Source organism: Rhinolophus ferrumequinum, chromosome 21 (genome assembly GCF_004115265.2).
Source record: "Rhinolophus ferrumequinum isolate MPI-CBG mRhiFer1 chromosome 21, mRhiFer1_v1.p, whole genome shotgun sequence".
Taxonomy (NCBI): Eukaryota; Metazoa; Chordata; class Mammalia; order Chiroptera; family Rhinolophidae; genus Rhinolophus; species Rhinolophus ferrumequinum.
This window is the reverse complement of record NC_046304.1, coordinates 16,161,774-16,177,954: the sequence shown is the minus strand read 5'-3', so window position 1 is coordinate 16,177,954 and position 16,181 is coordinate 16,161,774. Positions and strand designations below refer to the sequence as shown.

The window sequence follows — 16,181 nt, the reverse complement described above, 5'->3', positions numbered from 1 at the left end:
CTTTGTCTATATCAGTCTGTCAACTGCAGCCTGTGGGCAAAATCCGGCCTGCTGCCTATTCTTGTACAGATGTGGCCTAAGAATGGTTTTTACATTTCTAAGTGGTTGGAAAAAAATGAAAATAATTCTCATGACATGAAAAATTATAAGAAATTCAAATTTCAGGGTCCATAATAAAGTTTTATTGGAACCTAGCCATGCTCATTTGTTTGTGTATTGTCTATGGTTGCTTTCATGCTACAATGGCAGCTGGGTAGTTGCAAAAGAGACCATATGACCTGCCAAACTGCAAAGGACATGCCTGGCCCTTTACAGAAAAAGTTCGCCATTCCTAGTCTACAGGACACAAGTTTTGATAAATATATCTACTGAATTCCCCAGCTTATGTTATCTTGGTTTTTTAGGTTCTTATTTTTTTTTAATATAGTTGATCAGTCAAAATCAGAGTGGTATATGAAAGTTTCTCACAACTATGGAGTTTTTGCCGGTTTCTTCATGTATACTTAATCATTTTTGTTTTATAGACACAAGCTCTATGTTTCTGAGAGCTAAGGTTGATGATATATTTCAGTGTGGAGAGTTTCTTTTATAAAAATAAAATGCCTTCTTTATTTTATTAGACGTATTACCTTGGGTTCTACTGTTTCATATTGAAGGGGAGCAGAGTTTCGCACCCCAAAAATATGACTTTTTGGGAAAATATGACTATTTTAAACTGGTTATTTTTAAGAAACAAAACACTCAGGAAAAATCGTTGACCTTTCCCCCGTCTAAAGGGAACTGAGAGAGAGGACCTGCTCCAGGAAGGAAGATAACACAGATAGCTATAGATTAACATGAACTAGTGTATGATAGACAGAGAGGAACCTAGCAAGGCCCATTTGTTCCAAGTTATATCTGTGTCCCATGGTTAAAGATGCCCAGCAAATATTGACCAAACATTTGCTTTTCCATCTCCAGGTGAACTGCCTTCCTGCCTTTCAAAGTCCCAAACCACAAAGCCCCCTTCTCCTTGGATCCAGAATCGCAAATAAGCCTCAACTGCACAACGGGTCTCACATTCTTATGGTACCTCAGTGTACGTCCACAATAATTTTAAACATTTTTTCCTGTTAATCTGTCTCATGCTCATTTGATTATTAGCCGAGCCAAAACTTAGAAAAGTGGGAGGAAAGTTGTATTAGTGACCCCCGAAATATTAATATTAATACTAATACGCTGAATAGCTTTGTGATTTCTGACATGTCTTGCCCAAACACTTGGTGGTGTTTTGTTATAGGTGTCACTTTCGTAAACTGAATGTAGTTGGATTTTAATTTTTTTGACCCATTCTGAAAGATTCGTTTAATAGCCCATTTATACTTACTATTTATAGTCATTTTGTACCATCCTCTTATCTTTTGCTCTGTGAACTGTTTTTTTTAAAATGTTTTTCTTTTTCCCTTGAATGATGGGAAAGGTATACAACCCGTTTTAAATTTATTAGAATAATGTTACCACTGTGTGAATGTTTTTAATTTTAAAAATATGGAAAAGTTCAAAGAAGGAAGTAGTAATCACCCATATTTCCACTTTGAGAATTAATCACTGTTAATTAAGATTTTAGCACGTTTGCTTGGAGTGTGTTTTTTTCTATGTATATATTTTTAAAACATCATATGAATAAGAATAAATTATGCATAAAATATTAGAACCGTATAGATGAAGCCAGAGTCTCTAATCCTCTTTCTGTCACCTCAGGTAACAAGTATTATGCTATGTATCTATTTTTTCCAGTCCTCATTAACCACAAAAAATACAGGTATTCCTGGCTATCTATATTCTTGCTATCCAAAAATTCATTCTTAACAACCTCTGAAAAATTTTACTCAAAATTTGCTATGCAGATAAAAAAATTGAGTGTAGGGGTTGCCGGTTAGCTCACTTGGTTAGAGTGTGGTACTAATACTACCAAGGTTGCTGGTTCAATCCCCACATGGGTTACTGTGAGCTGCACTCTCCTTAAAAAAAATAAATAAATAAATTTGAGTGTAATGAAATGTCATATACACAGAGCAAAAACATTTCTTTGACTGTAAGGAGTAGACCAATGGAGAAAAGTGGATGGAAAACATCTTCTTTTGTCCATATGGTTCTGCCATTCGGTCACAGGGAGTCAGCCTGAGTTAGTGGTGCCTGCTACTGTTTACCTGGACAATAGTTTCCACTTTTCAGAGCTCCTGATATTTGAATCTTTTTTGTATGTTCTATGAAGTATGTTCGAGGCAAGACACAATAGAATTAAGAGTTGGTAAGTTTCTGCGCTATAATCTGGAAGCCCATAAACTATTTTTTATATTCAGAAAAACAAAACAAAATGAAAACAATATTTTTTTAAATGCCAGTGAATGTACCCAAGGGGAAACATAATTCTGGAAAAACACTGAACAGATTTATTTTAGAAGGTAGCAACGGCTCAAAGAAACAAAAGAAAGCAGAGAAGAAAATAGAGACTAGCTTGCTTTTATAGTACTAAGCCAGTGCTATTACTGGGTATTCTACGTGCTTCAGGACCAGGAAGAGAGTTTTGCCCCAGAACACCTCTAGTGAAACACCTCTACGTGTATACCACATAACTTGGCAGCTGAATTAAAATTAAAGAACAAAAGGTTGACAAAATTCTACATTAGCGAATAGGAAAAGATCAAAAGAGCTGAGCATGGATAGTTTAGTTAAGCCACATTTAATATTCATCTGTTTAGCAAGCCTGGGTTTGGTTAATATCTAATTCCTCCCCTCAACAGTTGATCAGAAAATTGAGAAAAATACAATGAATTGATTGAATCAAAAGACATTATCTGCTAAAAGGGAAATCGTACGATAGAAATACAGGAAACACCCTTTCTTTTGAAATAATAGGTCTGCTGTCAGTACATTATATTAGATATGTCACTCATGGTGCTGGGCACATCTAACCTCCCCATCTACTTTAAACAGCCTCATATAAATATAAGATCTGGTTCAGGAAAGCAGGGCGAGGCTGGTCTGTGTCTAGAGATGGACAGTGGACAGCGCAAATGTAGGCTGGCCCACAGCTTACAGTAATATTGTGTGGAAAGCTATGCTCGGCCAGATTTCTCTCTTGGAAATTTAAACAGCAAAATGAGAAAAATTTGTCTATTGACAAGAGAAGAGAGAGTACCTGAGTCACACGAATGAGCTAAGATTCTGATACCTTAACTACAGACCCTGTTCTTTCTGTAGTCTTTATTGCTTCAGTTCTCCTTTACAATCAAAAATTAAGAGGGTAAGAGGGTTTTTAGCTTTAAAGTATGTTTACAAACGAACACGTCATCTTCACAACTCTGTAAAGTTATGTGGGATGAAACTACCCACTTTACAGATGAGAAAACTGAGGCAGAGTGGGATCAAATATTTTGTTAAGGTCACAAAGCTTCTCAGTGGCACAATCATAATACATGACAACTGTGTTTTCCCATGAGACCACTCAAACGGCTTCCTTTGTAGGTCTTTCTCCCCAAACATTTGCTGCACCAAAGCAATACTGTAAGGCAGAAAGAAACGTTTCCCTCTTACCTGTTTGCTGTATGGTAGTTATTGCCTGAGCATTACATTGCAGCTGTAACACGTGTCTCAGCATGGCCACTCCCCAAATATGCAAGTCTTGACACAACGCAGGAGCCATTGCTGCTTTCGGCTGAGAGGATTTCAGACCCGTTGTGAGGGTCTGTAGACTGGCTGCTTCCAGCTGCCTGCACAACGCAGAAACACTGAGAGCACAGAGGAATTTGTGCTCTGGGCTATGGTTTTCAGTATGGGGCAAAAGGCTGAAGACACCATTATAATTATTTTCATACTTCCCATTACTATCACATCCAGGAATTGGGGTCTCAACCGTTTCACCATTTTCCTCACTCTCCCCTCCTAGGTCATCCCTGAGTGTTTGCATCAGATTCTTGCTTTCAGGTAAACAGATGTCCTTGTTCCTAATCTCACCGCAAAGCTTCCTTATGACATTGTCAACATCCTCAGATCTAGCTAAAAGAGTTGACCTCAGGGCAACGTGGCAAAAGACCCCCAGTGTGAGAAGCAGTCCCCCTAGAGAACATTCTACACTGTGGTAGAGATCCCAGGCCTGCTGCATACACTCTTGGCTGCAATACTTGGCATAGCTGCATCCATCACAGGGAACCGGGGCCAAAGTGTGCTTCAAACATCTGTGACAGTAGAGGTCCCCATTGGTAACTCTGGTATCCCACTTGCTCTCCGGGCCATGACATAGTGGAGGCATTTCTCCCGGGTTAAGGACACTCACAAAAGCATTCTCCTTCACCAGGAGCTCTCCTGGGAGAATATCTTTTGTGGCAATCAGACAGCGGCCTTTTAAAGGGTCTGTACATAAGCTGACAGATGATGATGCACTGGAAATTTGTTCATTCTCTTCCCTTAGGTCCATGTCCTCAAAGGCTTTGGTTAGAGCTTCTGGGAAGGTTTCTGGGAGATTCTCCTTTTCTTGTACCTTCATTTTCAGACGACTAAGGGTTCTCTGCAGAATCTGAAACTGGGAAGCTGCTAGGGTTGGGTTGGCAGTGAGGTTCCTTTCGAGATCACTGATGGTCTGGCTTGCCTCCTGTAGTCTCCCTAGAGTCACCAGACACTCTGCCTTTCGCAGCATCAGCTTGGGTTGCAATCTTTCCGGATACCTATGCATCTGTGCGCTGATGATGTCTTTAAGACACGTCTGAAAACAGGAAGGAAATCCCACAATGATCCTTGGTTCTTACTCTTCAATATCTACTGAAAGTCTTAGCACAAATCTACAGGAAAGTGAAAGATTATTAAAAATGGAGCAACTACAGTCATGTGCTTGTTTCCTTATATCATATTCTACTGTGTGAGCTTTTAATTGAGTGGTAAGAAATCCATGCTAAAGAGATTAGGTGTAACTATCTTATTAAATATTTCTGTTTTTGAGGAAAGAAGTCTTACAGATAGAAGAATTATAGTGTGGGGATTAAAAGGGCAGTCTTTGAAGCCAAACAGACCTGCATTCCAATACTGACTTTGCCTCTTACTAGCTGTATGACCTTGTGCAAGCGACTTAATTTCTCAGTATCTTAGTTTTCTCATGTGAAAACAGGGGAAATAATACCTCACAGGGTTGAAATATGGATGAAAATAAAGTTATATATCTAAAGTGCTGAAAATAGTGTCTGAACATTGCATGTGCTCAATATATGGTAATCATCAGTATAAGAAGGGAAATAGAAATAACCAATACAGGGAAGTTAAAAGGGTTAAATGTTCTTCCAGGCACAAGTTCTTCTAACCACTGTTTCCAGTAGTCCAGGACTCCCTTGCTTAGGGCCTAGAGTTAGATTCTCGCTCTTTTTTTTTTTAGTCCAAAGGACAATAAAGGTGAACTTGTGACTATTCAAGTAGTGCTAAATTCTAGGGCATAAATTTCTGTGGAATTCTGAAATGGATGTACCAAAATGGCATTTTAGAGCTTGTCCTTAGACCTCCAATTAGGGGATGAGGACAAAGCCACTCATCCAAAGCCCCTCGCCCCCCGCCCCCCCACCCCCCCGCCTTAGGCATGCACAGGCATTTCATGGCAACTTTTACTTCCCCACTCAAAATGCATATTGAGGCTCAGCTATATTATTGCAGGAATAATCTTGACATATATATATATATATGTCCCAAACAAGTAAAAAGTTTGCAAGCACTTGGAACCTGAAGTATTATTAGCCTCTTACCTCACAGCTGATCTCGACACTGAGAACTGCTGACCCATTGGATATAGTCCATTGCCCTGTGGAATGTGCCATGACTCTCTTGTCAACAAATAACTACCTTCACATCATCACCTCCAATAGGTGAAATGAATCAGGAGAAAGAACAAGTTTGGTAGGGTATCAATTTGCTTCCAATTCAACCAATTGGCCCAATTTTCGTGTCCTAAGGTATAAGCAGAGACGAAGGTCTAGTCCCCAGCGAACCCCGTACAGACCCTCTCCAATCACACCAGGCATCCTGATACTCACTTCATACTGACCCAGGTGGAAGAGGGCTGCAGAGCGATTGGCATAACACAGCGAAATGTCCTCAGTGTTCGGCCTCGAGTGCGATACTCCCTGCAACGCAATGAACCACTTAAAGGTGTAAACGGAAACTAGCATCTTGAAAGTATTTTTTCAGATAATAGGGGCTCTACTGCTAAAGACTGTACGAAATTGGGAATGTTACTGGGTCTCTTTGTGCTTCACCTGCTTCGGCTTCATTTTTAACTACCTTAGAGCAAAGCTGTAAAGATCAAGTGAGGAAACAAATATTCAAAGCACTTTGAAGACAGCCGCATCCGACACGGCTTCAGCCACAACCAATACTAAAGGAGAATGAAAACCACGGAACATAACAAAGGGTGAGTGGCACAAAGAGAAATTCACAAAACAAGAAACACTATGATATATAAGAAACAAATGGTTAATCCACATATAGATAGCCAGATATATGAAAATGAATGCAGAAAAGGGCTACTTTTTTTCTATCACCAAATTGGCAAGGATTAATAATAATCATAAAAGTGGCATCTCAAATCACTGCAGCAAAGATGGGGATTGTTTAATATAAGTATTGGGACAAGTAGGTAGCTAATGAGAAAAAATAAAGTTGGCTGTCTATATATGATAAAACTTTCATTAGGATAAATTCCAAATAGATCCGAATCTTAATGTAAAAACGAAACTATAAGAGCACTAGAAGAAACTATAGGAATAGTCCAAAGTCATGTTGGAGTGAAGAATACCTTCTTAGTTATGATACGAAATTCAGAAGTTATAAAAATGTATTAAATTTGACCACATAAAAATAAAAAATTTCTTTACAGCAAAAACCAATAAAAGCAATATCTAAAGGCAAACACTGAACTGGAAAAAATATTTGCAATTCACATTACAGGCAAAGGGCTCATTTCTTTACTTTATGAACAGTTCTTACAGATCAATAAGGTGACAAACCAAAAATTCCATAGGAAAATAAACAAATGATATGAACAATTCTAATAGGAAATATAAATGGCTCTTAAACATATGAAAAAAATGCTCAACATCATTTATAATCAGCAAAATGCAAATTAAAACTCTACTGAGATGCCATTTTTTACTTATCAGTTTGGCAAAAAAAAAAAATTGATAGGACACTGAGGTGGCAAAGGAGTGGGATAATTAGTATTCTCATATGTATGTTGCTAGTGGGAGTGTAAATTGGTCTCAATGATTATGGAGGGCAATATGTATATCTATATCTCCATTGACTAGCAGCAATTCCTCTTCTAGGAATTTATCCTACAGATATAATTATTTATCCTATACGTATGTGCAAAATAACATACATGCAAAGTTTCTCATCACAAAATTGTTTGAAATAGCAAAAGATAGGAAACAAATATTGGTCTATAGGATTAATTAAATAAATTACTATTATATCCATATAACAGAATACCATGTAGCCATAAAAAAAAAGAATAAGGAAGCACATTATGCACTCATGTAAAAATGATCTTAAGATATTATTAAGTAAAAAACATGCAGTGCTGGGGGTGGCCATTTGGTTAGAGCATGGTGCTAATAACACCAAGGTTGCCGGTTCGATCCCCACATGGGCCACTGTGAGCTTCGCCCTCTTTAAAAAAAACAAAAAACTAAAAAACAAACATGCTGTGCTAAAGAGTGCATATAGAATGTTATTTATATAAAAACAGTATGTGTGTGCAGGAGTGGAAGATTATTTGTATTTATTTATAGATGCCAAAGTACCTCTGGAAAGATACATTTAGCAGTTCGAGCTTTTCTGGGTATGGGAAAACTAGGTGGCTAGGGGACAGAAGAGGTAGACTACACTGTATACTCTTGGACTTTTTGAGTTCTAAGTATGTACGTATAAACACATTTCCTATTCAAAAATAAATAGATAAAAGAATAATAATAATAAAACCATAATAATTGGTATAGCTCAGGATAAAGAGAAATGAACATTCTCATACTCTGCTAGAAGGGATGTTAACTTCCCTGGAGAACAATTGAGTATCAAGTATCAAAGGCTTTAAAAAAATACATTCAATTGACCCAGCAATAGCTCTTCTAGGAATTTAATCCTAAGGAAATAAGCAGATGTGTACAAATATTTACATAGAAAGATGCTCCTTGCAGCTTTATGATACAAAACAATCTGCCAACATTAGATGTTAAATCAAGTATAGTTCTCTGTAATGGAACACTAAGCCAGCCGTAAAAAATCATGTTCTAGTGGAAAATTTAATAACATGAGAAAATGATTACAATAAATTGTCGAGGGAAAAAAAGCAGGTTACAAAACATTAAGTATAGCATTATCCCAATTTCGTAAAAGAAAAACATATTTTCAGAGGAAAAAGTGGCTGGATGGATATAAGCAAGAATGTTAACAGTACCTATCATTGGTTATGGGATTTTTTTTTACTCTTTATGCTTCTCTATATTTTCCATGTAAACATATATTACATTTGCAATCAAAGACAACAAATATTATTTTTTAAAAAAGAAAGAAAATAGCAGCTTTATAGAAAATTGCAAAGTACCATAATCACCAAAATACTAGCTTCATGAAATAGGCTCATCTCCCTTCTCATCCAGAGCAAACCTTAACTTTTTGTCTGATTTCACTTTTTATTTTACTTGTTTTCCATAAACAACTTCCCATGTGATCACATTTATGATGCACATGAATAAAGGGGAAGAGATTAGCTATGAAAAAGAACTATTACGCCATTTATCAGTGGATCATTATTGCATCGAACGGATTTCAATTCTTTAGCAATCACTAACTCTTACATTATTCAGCTAAATACTTGGTTATAACATTACCAAGCAGGACTTTTATTAATTATAGAAGTTGCGATTGTAGGTCTGATAGTTTTTAGAAAACTAATTCCAAAATTTAAGCATAGGCAGTTAAAGATTCAGAGTAGGGGTCCACCTTCAAATTTACAGTCATTCTTTTAATACACAAGATCACAGACCTGGTCCAAGGGAGTGATGCATTCTTGCTTTTTTTTTTTTTTTAATTTATTGGGGTGACAATTGTTAGTAAAATTACATAGATTTTAGGTGTACAATTCTGTATCACATCATCTATAAATCCCATTGTGTGTTCACCACCCAGAGTCAGTTCTCCTTCCATCACCATATATTTGAGCATTCTTGCTTTAAGCCCATATTTATCTCTAAAAAGTTATGGAAGGAAGTCTCTCACGGACTTGGTTCCAGTTCCCACTATGGAAGTAGGATAACAAGAGCAATAGGTTGACAAAAGCCACTATTCCTCATCAAAATCTAGCTCCTTGAGGGTTATTTTAACTATTTGTTGACAACCTTCAAAATGGAGTTCAACTGGGCGGTGGCAATTGAGCTTATTTTCCTTTCTATTAGTAACTTAATCTAAGCCATACTGGTTGTAGCTAACACTGTGGATAACCAAAAATCTAGCTGCTCTCTAAATCGGAACTATCAAATGAATAGCCTCATGAGTCATTCAGACAAAAATGGCATACAATTCAATGAGCTGACAGACATGAGCAAGGCAGGACAAGGGGTCCAATAAGCCTATTGCTATAAGGTGTTTGAACAAATATGGGAATAGAAGTTTCTTGATGGAATTCAGGACACATAATACAAACTACCTTTTGTTTCAGAACATAACCAACAGCAGAATTCTGCCAGTTTTCTTTTTCAAGTCCAATCCACAAATTATAGACAAAGCTACCACTGGCTATATCATTCAGCAATAAGGCTCTATCTTCTGAGGAAATACACATTGTGAAATTGCTGAAATAACCCCTCCTGCTGGGCTGGGAGTTTCTTACCTTAGAGTACAGCACTGTGGCTCCCATATAATCCTTCTCCTGAAATTTTTTGTTTCCTTTTTCTCTGTAGAAAAGGGGAGCGTTGGGGTCCTTTCCCACAAGGTAACTCCTAGAAAGCCTTTTTAAAAACATCTCATCCTCAGATCTTCATGGAGAAACAAACAAAAAAAGCACAAGTTTATTATTTCAAGGAAAGCTCCTTACCATTGCACTTGAAACAGTAATGACTGCCTGCGAAACATTGGGACACATAAGGTTCTATGTATTACGTAGTGACTGGGAGGGAAATCTTGTCTCCGAGACAGGGACTGGAATTTCTATTTAGAGAACAGTGTTAATTTTTTATTCTTTATCTCATAATTACTAGCCAACGGATAACACATCATATAGAAGCTTGGGTGTGGAGAATGACATAATACACAGTCTTTGCACCAAGGCATATTCTCCACTTAAACTGTGTTGAAAACACCTGAGTTGAATGGCTGCCATAGCAGAGAGGTTGGCGGGTGGGGGATGAAGGACAGAGAGAGGGAGAAAGGGTGGGTGAATGAATCATAAAGTAAATGTAGTGAAATGTTAACATTTGGGGAATCTGAAAGAGGGATATTACACAGCTATTCTTTGTACTATTTTTGCAAGTAAATCTAAAATTTCAACTTGAAAAATTAAAAAAAATAAGTACTGTATGCAAATGCTCTATATAACAAAATTAATAAAGTTGATCTAACATATAAATACACAAACATACATACACACTGGCAATAGAGAATGCACCCTTTTCCAATAAGGAGAAATAGTACAGAATAACCTAGACTATACTCTTTGGCTATGAAGCAAATATGAATTAACATGGAAACTAAAAATTCTCTTAAGTAACTCTAGATCAAAGAGGAAATCAAAATAAAAACTGTAGAATGTTTAGAAAATGTTTTTCAAATTTTTGTTTACAAAGACCCACCATAAGAAATAATTTTTACATTGGTTTCCATATGGTACATCTGTGTATGTGTATATTGGCATTTCACAAAACATTACTTTGTTATATATAATAAGTTAATATCAAATAGGATTTTATTGGTACTTAAATACAATGTAGAAAAAACTCAAAATTAGTAACACAAAAAGAAAAATTGGGAAAGATTTTATTTAATTCAAAAGGTGTGCTTGCCTGTTTTAAATTTATTCCAGTCCAGAAAATAAGAGGACAATATCTCATGCACATTTGGTGTTCCATACAGCCTATTTGTTGTTCTCTTTGTTTTTGTATTGTTTTAAATTAAGTTAAACCTGAAAATCCTATTCAAACAAAAAGGTTGGGGTGAACAGTAATAACAGCAAAACTCTTCTTGCCTAAAATGGATATTCTTTCATCTTAATCCAACATGATGGTAAACTCGATGTTTTGTAATTGTTCAGTGTAAGACCTAAGCTGCAATAATTCATTCTTTATTTTGGGCACCAAGTTTAACTCAGTAATTAATTTAAAGTTTTGAAAAGAAAATGGATGTTCTTTCTTTTTTCAATATTTTAAATTTTCTCCTGGAATGTTATGATAAAAATTTGAGGAAGTGAGGTGGAACAACTTTTCTAATTAATTTTTTATTGTGGTAAAATATACAAAATTTATCATTTTAACCAGTTTTAAGTATATAGTTCAGTGGCATTAAGTACATATATAGTATTATGAAATCATTAACTATCTATTCCCAGAACTTTTTCACCATCCCAAACTTATACAGACTCGTTAAACTCTCCATTCTTCACTCTCCCCAGCCCCTGGTAACTTCTATTCTACTTTCTGTTTCTATGAATTTGTCTATTCTAGGTACTCCATGTAAGTGAACTCATACAATATATGTCTTTTTATGTCTGGCTTATATCACTTAGCATCATGTTTTCAAGGTTCATCCATATTGTAGCATGTACCAGAATTTCATTCCGTTTGACAGCTAAATAATATTCTATTGCATGTATACACCACATTTTGTTGACCATCCATCTGTCAATGGACATTTGGGTTGTTTCCATTTTTGGCTATTGTGAATTATACTGCTATGAACATGAGTGTGCAAAATATCTGTGCAAGTCCCATTTTCAATTCTTTTGAGTATAAACTTAAAAGTGGGATTTCTGGATCATATAGTAATTCTGTTTTTAATTTTTTGAGGAACCTCCATACTGTTTTTCATAGTGGCTGTACCATTTTACTTTCCCACCAACGTGCACAAGGGCTCTAATTTCCCCACATTCTCAACACTTGTTACTATTGTCTGTTTTCTTTTTCTAACAGTAGCCAACCTAATGAATGTGAAGCGATACCTTTTTGTAGTTTTGCTTGGCGTTTCCCTAATGATTAGTAATGCTAAGAGCATCTTGTAATGTGTTCTTTGGAATTTTGTGTCTTTTCTTTGGAGAAATGCCTATTTAAGTCCTTTGCCCATTTTTTAATTGGGGTTTTTGGGGTTTTTTTGTTGTTTTGTTTTTGCTGTTGTTGAGTCTTAGGAGTTCTCTACATAGTCTGGATATTAATCCCTTATCAGGTATATAATTTGCGAATATTCTTTTCCCATTACTCTGCTGATATTGCCATTTGATGCTCAAAATGTTTTAATTTTCATTAAGTCCAATTTGTCTATTTTTCCTTTCGTTGCCTGTGCCTTTGGTGTCATATCTAAGAAAGCGTTGCCAAATCCAATGTCATAAGCTTTTGCCTTATGTTTTCTTCTAAGAGTTTTATAGTTTTAGCTCTTAAGTTTAGGTCTTTAAGCCATTTTGAGTTACTTTTTGTATGTGGTGTAAGGTAAAGGTCCAACTTCATTCTTTGGCATGTAGATTCTAATTCGGAAGCAAAGAGAAAGAAGCAAGTTCCTTCTTCTTCCAGCCTTGCTTATCTCTCTAGAGCCCTCGAGAAGCAAAGCCTCTCTTGGAGTAATTGGCAAAGCAGAAAGTCCCATAGAGCACCCAGCATAGAGCACAGAAGATTGGAGCTGAGAAACAATATCTTAATAATTCACACACATACACATATACACATTTTTTCCTGAAGCATTTCAAAGTAAGTGCAGTCATCCTGGGAGTTCACCTGCTAAGAGTAAGGACATTCTTTTATATCTTGATATCACAATATCATTATCATGTTTAAAAAAATTAATACTAAACCAAATATCATTTAAATTTCCCCCATTATTCCTAAAGTGTCTTTTATATCTTTTTCTTACCCTAACTTGATTCAGGATCAAGATTCCCATGTATTAAATTTAGTTGTTATTTCTCTTCAGTCTCTTCTGAGACAGTCCCACAATTTTTGTTTGTTTTGTTTTTCATGACTAATTTTTTTGAAGACTCGAGGCCAAGAAAATATTCCACATTCTGGTTTTACCTCATTGTTTCTCATGATTAGATTCAGATTAAACAACTTTTTTCAAGAATATTAGTACATAGTTAAATCTGTATACTTCTTGTTTCAAATCAGGAGACACATAATGTCACGTAGTTTCTACTACTGGTGACGCTAAGTTTGATCACTTGGTTAAAGTAGTGACTATTGGATTTCTCCAATATAAAGACACCTCTCCCATTGTACTTAAGTAATCTTTGGGGCATACTTTGAGACCACGTGAATAAACTGTTTCCCAGAGATCTTTCTTCTAATGGTTTCAGCATCCATTAACTATCATTGCGAGAATCAGTTATTACACCGGGGATTACAAATGGTGATTTTCTAATTCTATTATTACTTCTAAATTTATTAATTGATATGCTTCTGTAAAGATAAGTGTTTCCTCCTTTCTTTCTTTTACTTATGTATTTATTTGAGTATCACCATGGCCTTTAAAAAAATTCATTGTTATAAACCATTACATAATTATATTTTTTGATGCTCAAATCGTCCTAAATTTGGCCAGTGGGAACCTCTTCAGACTGGTTCCGATGTTCTTTTTTACATAAATCCATTAGGCTTTGAGTCCTTCTTCTCTTTCTGGCACGAGGTATTCTAGTTGAATCAGTACAAAATCAAAACAAATGGTAAGGCAATGAGTGTGGATAATGAGTCTTGTGGATTCCCTAGGACCCTGCAGATTTCAAGCAGGGGGAAGTCATCTGTCTCAAAAAGTCTTCCGTACCGATGAAAGGCATCAAATTTGGTAAAAAATTCCTCAAAGACTAAAAACAGCAATAAAGAAAACTGTATGCCTGGTTTTAAGCTTTAAAGGCCCAATTCATACTTTAAAAAATTTTTTTCTCTGTTTATTTTTTATTAGTTTCAGGTCATACTTTTATTTAATGGGCATGCACATGGCGATTAGAAGTTTAAATCTTTTTTTGGTCACTTTAGATTATGATTGAATAGTTTTACAAACAGCTCTTCAGAGCTAATTTTTTTTTCGCCATCCCTCTCCGACTTGTTCTTAAGTAGAAAAGTTTGAGGATACACAAGACAAATAAAATGGAGCTGGCCTGGTGGCTCAGGTGGTTGGAGCTCCGTGCTCCTAACTCGGAAGGCTGCCGGTTCGATTCCCACATGGGCCAGTGGGCGCTCAACCACAATTCCTCGACTCCCACAAGGGATGGGGGGGCAGCACCACCTGCAACTAAGATTGAACACAGCACCTTGAGCTGAGCTGCCACTGAGCTCCCGGATGGCTCAGTTGGTTGGAGCGCGTCCTCTCAACCACAAGGTTGCCGGTTCGACTCCTGCAAGAGATGGTGGGCAGCGCCCACTGCAACTAACAACGGCAACTGGACCTGGAGCTGAACTCTGCCCTCCAGAACTATGATTGAAAGGACAACAACCTTACTTGGAAAAAAAATCCTGGAAGTCCACACTGTACCCCAATAAAGTCCTGTTCCCCTACCCCAATAAAAAAACAAACAAACAAAAAACCCCCCAAAAAAACAAATAAAATGAAGGCAATTATTAACTCCAGGGAAAACAAGAGTTGTACAAGAAAGGAAATGTAATTCAAAGTATATTTCGTGGTTCATATGAGTAATATTTACATATATAATGATGTATGTATTGAATATTGGTTTAACCAATATCATATTCTATTAGTTATATTATAAATTATAATATAGTTATAATGAGAGAATGAGGGAAAAACAAAATACATACATACATGTGAGTGGGGGTAGGAGAGCAAAATTTGACATCTAAAACTAAAATTCAAGAAATAGCAGTGTTGAGGCCGGCCCGGTGGCTCAGGCGGTTGGAGCTCCATGCTCCTAACTCCGAAGGCTGCCGGTTCGGTTCCCACATGGGCCAGTGGGCTCTCAACCACAAGGTTGCCAGTTCAATTCCTCGACTCCCGCAAGGGATGGTGGGGAGCGCCCCCTGCAACCAAGATTGAACACGGCACCTTGAGCTGAGCTGCCGCTGAGCTCCCGGATGGCTCAGTTGGTTGGAGAGCATCCTCTCAACCACAAAGTTGCCAGTTCAATTCCTCGACTCCCGCAAGGGATGGTGGGGAGCGCCCCCTGCAACCAAGATTGAACACGGCACCTTGAACTGAGCTGCCACTGAGTTCCCAGACGGTTCAGTTAATTGGAGCCCGTCCTCTCAACCATAAGGTTGCCGGTTCAATTCCCCCAAGGGATGGTGGGCTGTGCCCCCTGCAACTAGCAATGGCAACTGGACCTGGAGCTGAGCTGCGCCCTCCACAACTAAGACTGAAAGGACAACAACTTGAAGCTGAATGACACCCTCCACAACTAAGCTTGAAAGGACAACAACTTGACATGGGGAAGAAAAAAAAAATTCCTGGAAGTACACACTGTTCCTCAATAAAGTCCTGTTCCCCTTCCCCAATTAAAAAAATTAATAAATAAATTAATTAAAAAAAAATTAACACCTATCTTCTCAAACTAGTCTAAAAAATCCAGGAGGAGGGAAGGCTCCCAAGCTCATTTTATGAGGCCACCATTACCCTGATCCCCAAACCAGAAAAAGACATTACAAAAAAAGAAAACTATAGGCTGAGATCCCTAATGAAATAGATGCAAAAATACTCAACAAAATATTAGTAAACTGAATTCAGTAATACATTAAAAAGATCATACACCACGATCAAGTGGGACACATTCCTGGTATACAAGGTGGTTCAATATCCGCAAATCAATTAACGTGATACACCAAATAAATAAAATGAAAAATAAAATCCTTTGGTCATCTCAATAGATGTAGAAAAAGCATTTGACAAAACACAGCATCCATTTATGATAAAAACTCTCAGCAAAGTGGGAACAGAGAGAACACATGTCAACACAATAAAGGCCA

General features: G+C 37.0%; 1 protein-coding gene across 3 annotated transcripts in view; it reads right to left on the bottom strand.

Moving 5' to 3' along the window:
• SMYD4 (SET and MYND domain containing 4) overlaps positions 1-16,181 on the bottom strand; it is a 31,174-nt gene that overhangs the window by 11,038 nt on the left and 3,955 nt on the right. For 2 of the 3 annotated variants that reach the window (XM_033089848.1, XM_033089847.1), the window contains exons 3-5: positions 9,905-10,049; positions 6,051-6,140; positions 3,577-4,741 (exon numbers count right to left, since the gene is read on the bottom strand). In XM_033089848.1, the coding sequence (XP_032945739.1) occupies positions 3,577-4,741; positions 6,051-6,140; positions 9,905-10,049 (1,400 nt within the window). Of the gene's footprint in view, positions 1-3,576; positions 4,818-6,050; positions 6,141-9,904; positions 10,050-16,181 lie in introns of those variants that run through there. The other variant, XM_033089849.1, reaches the window with a different exon arrangement.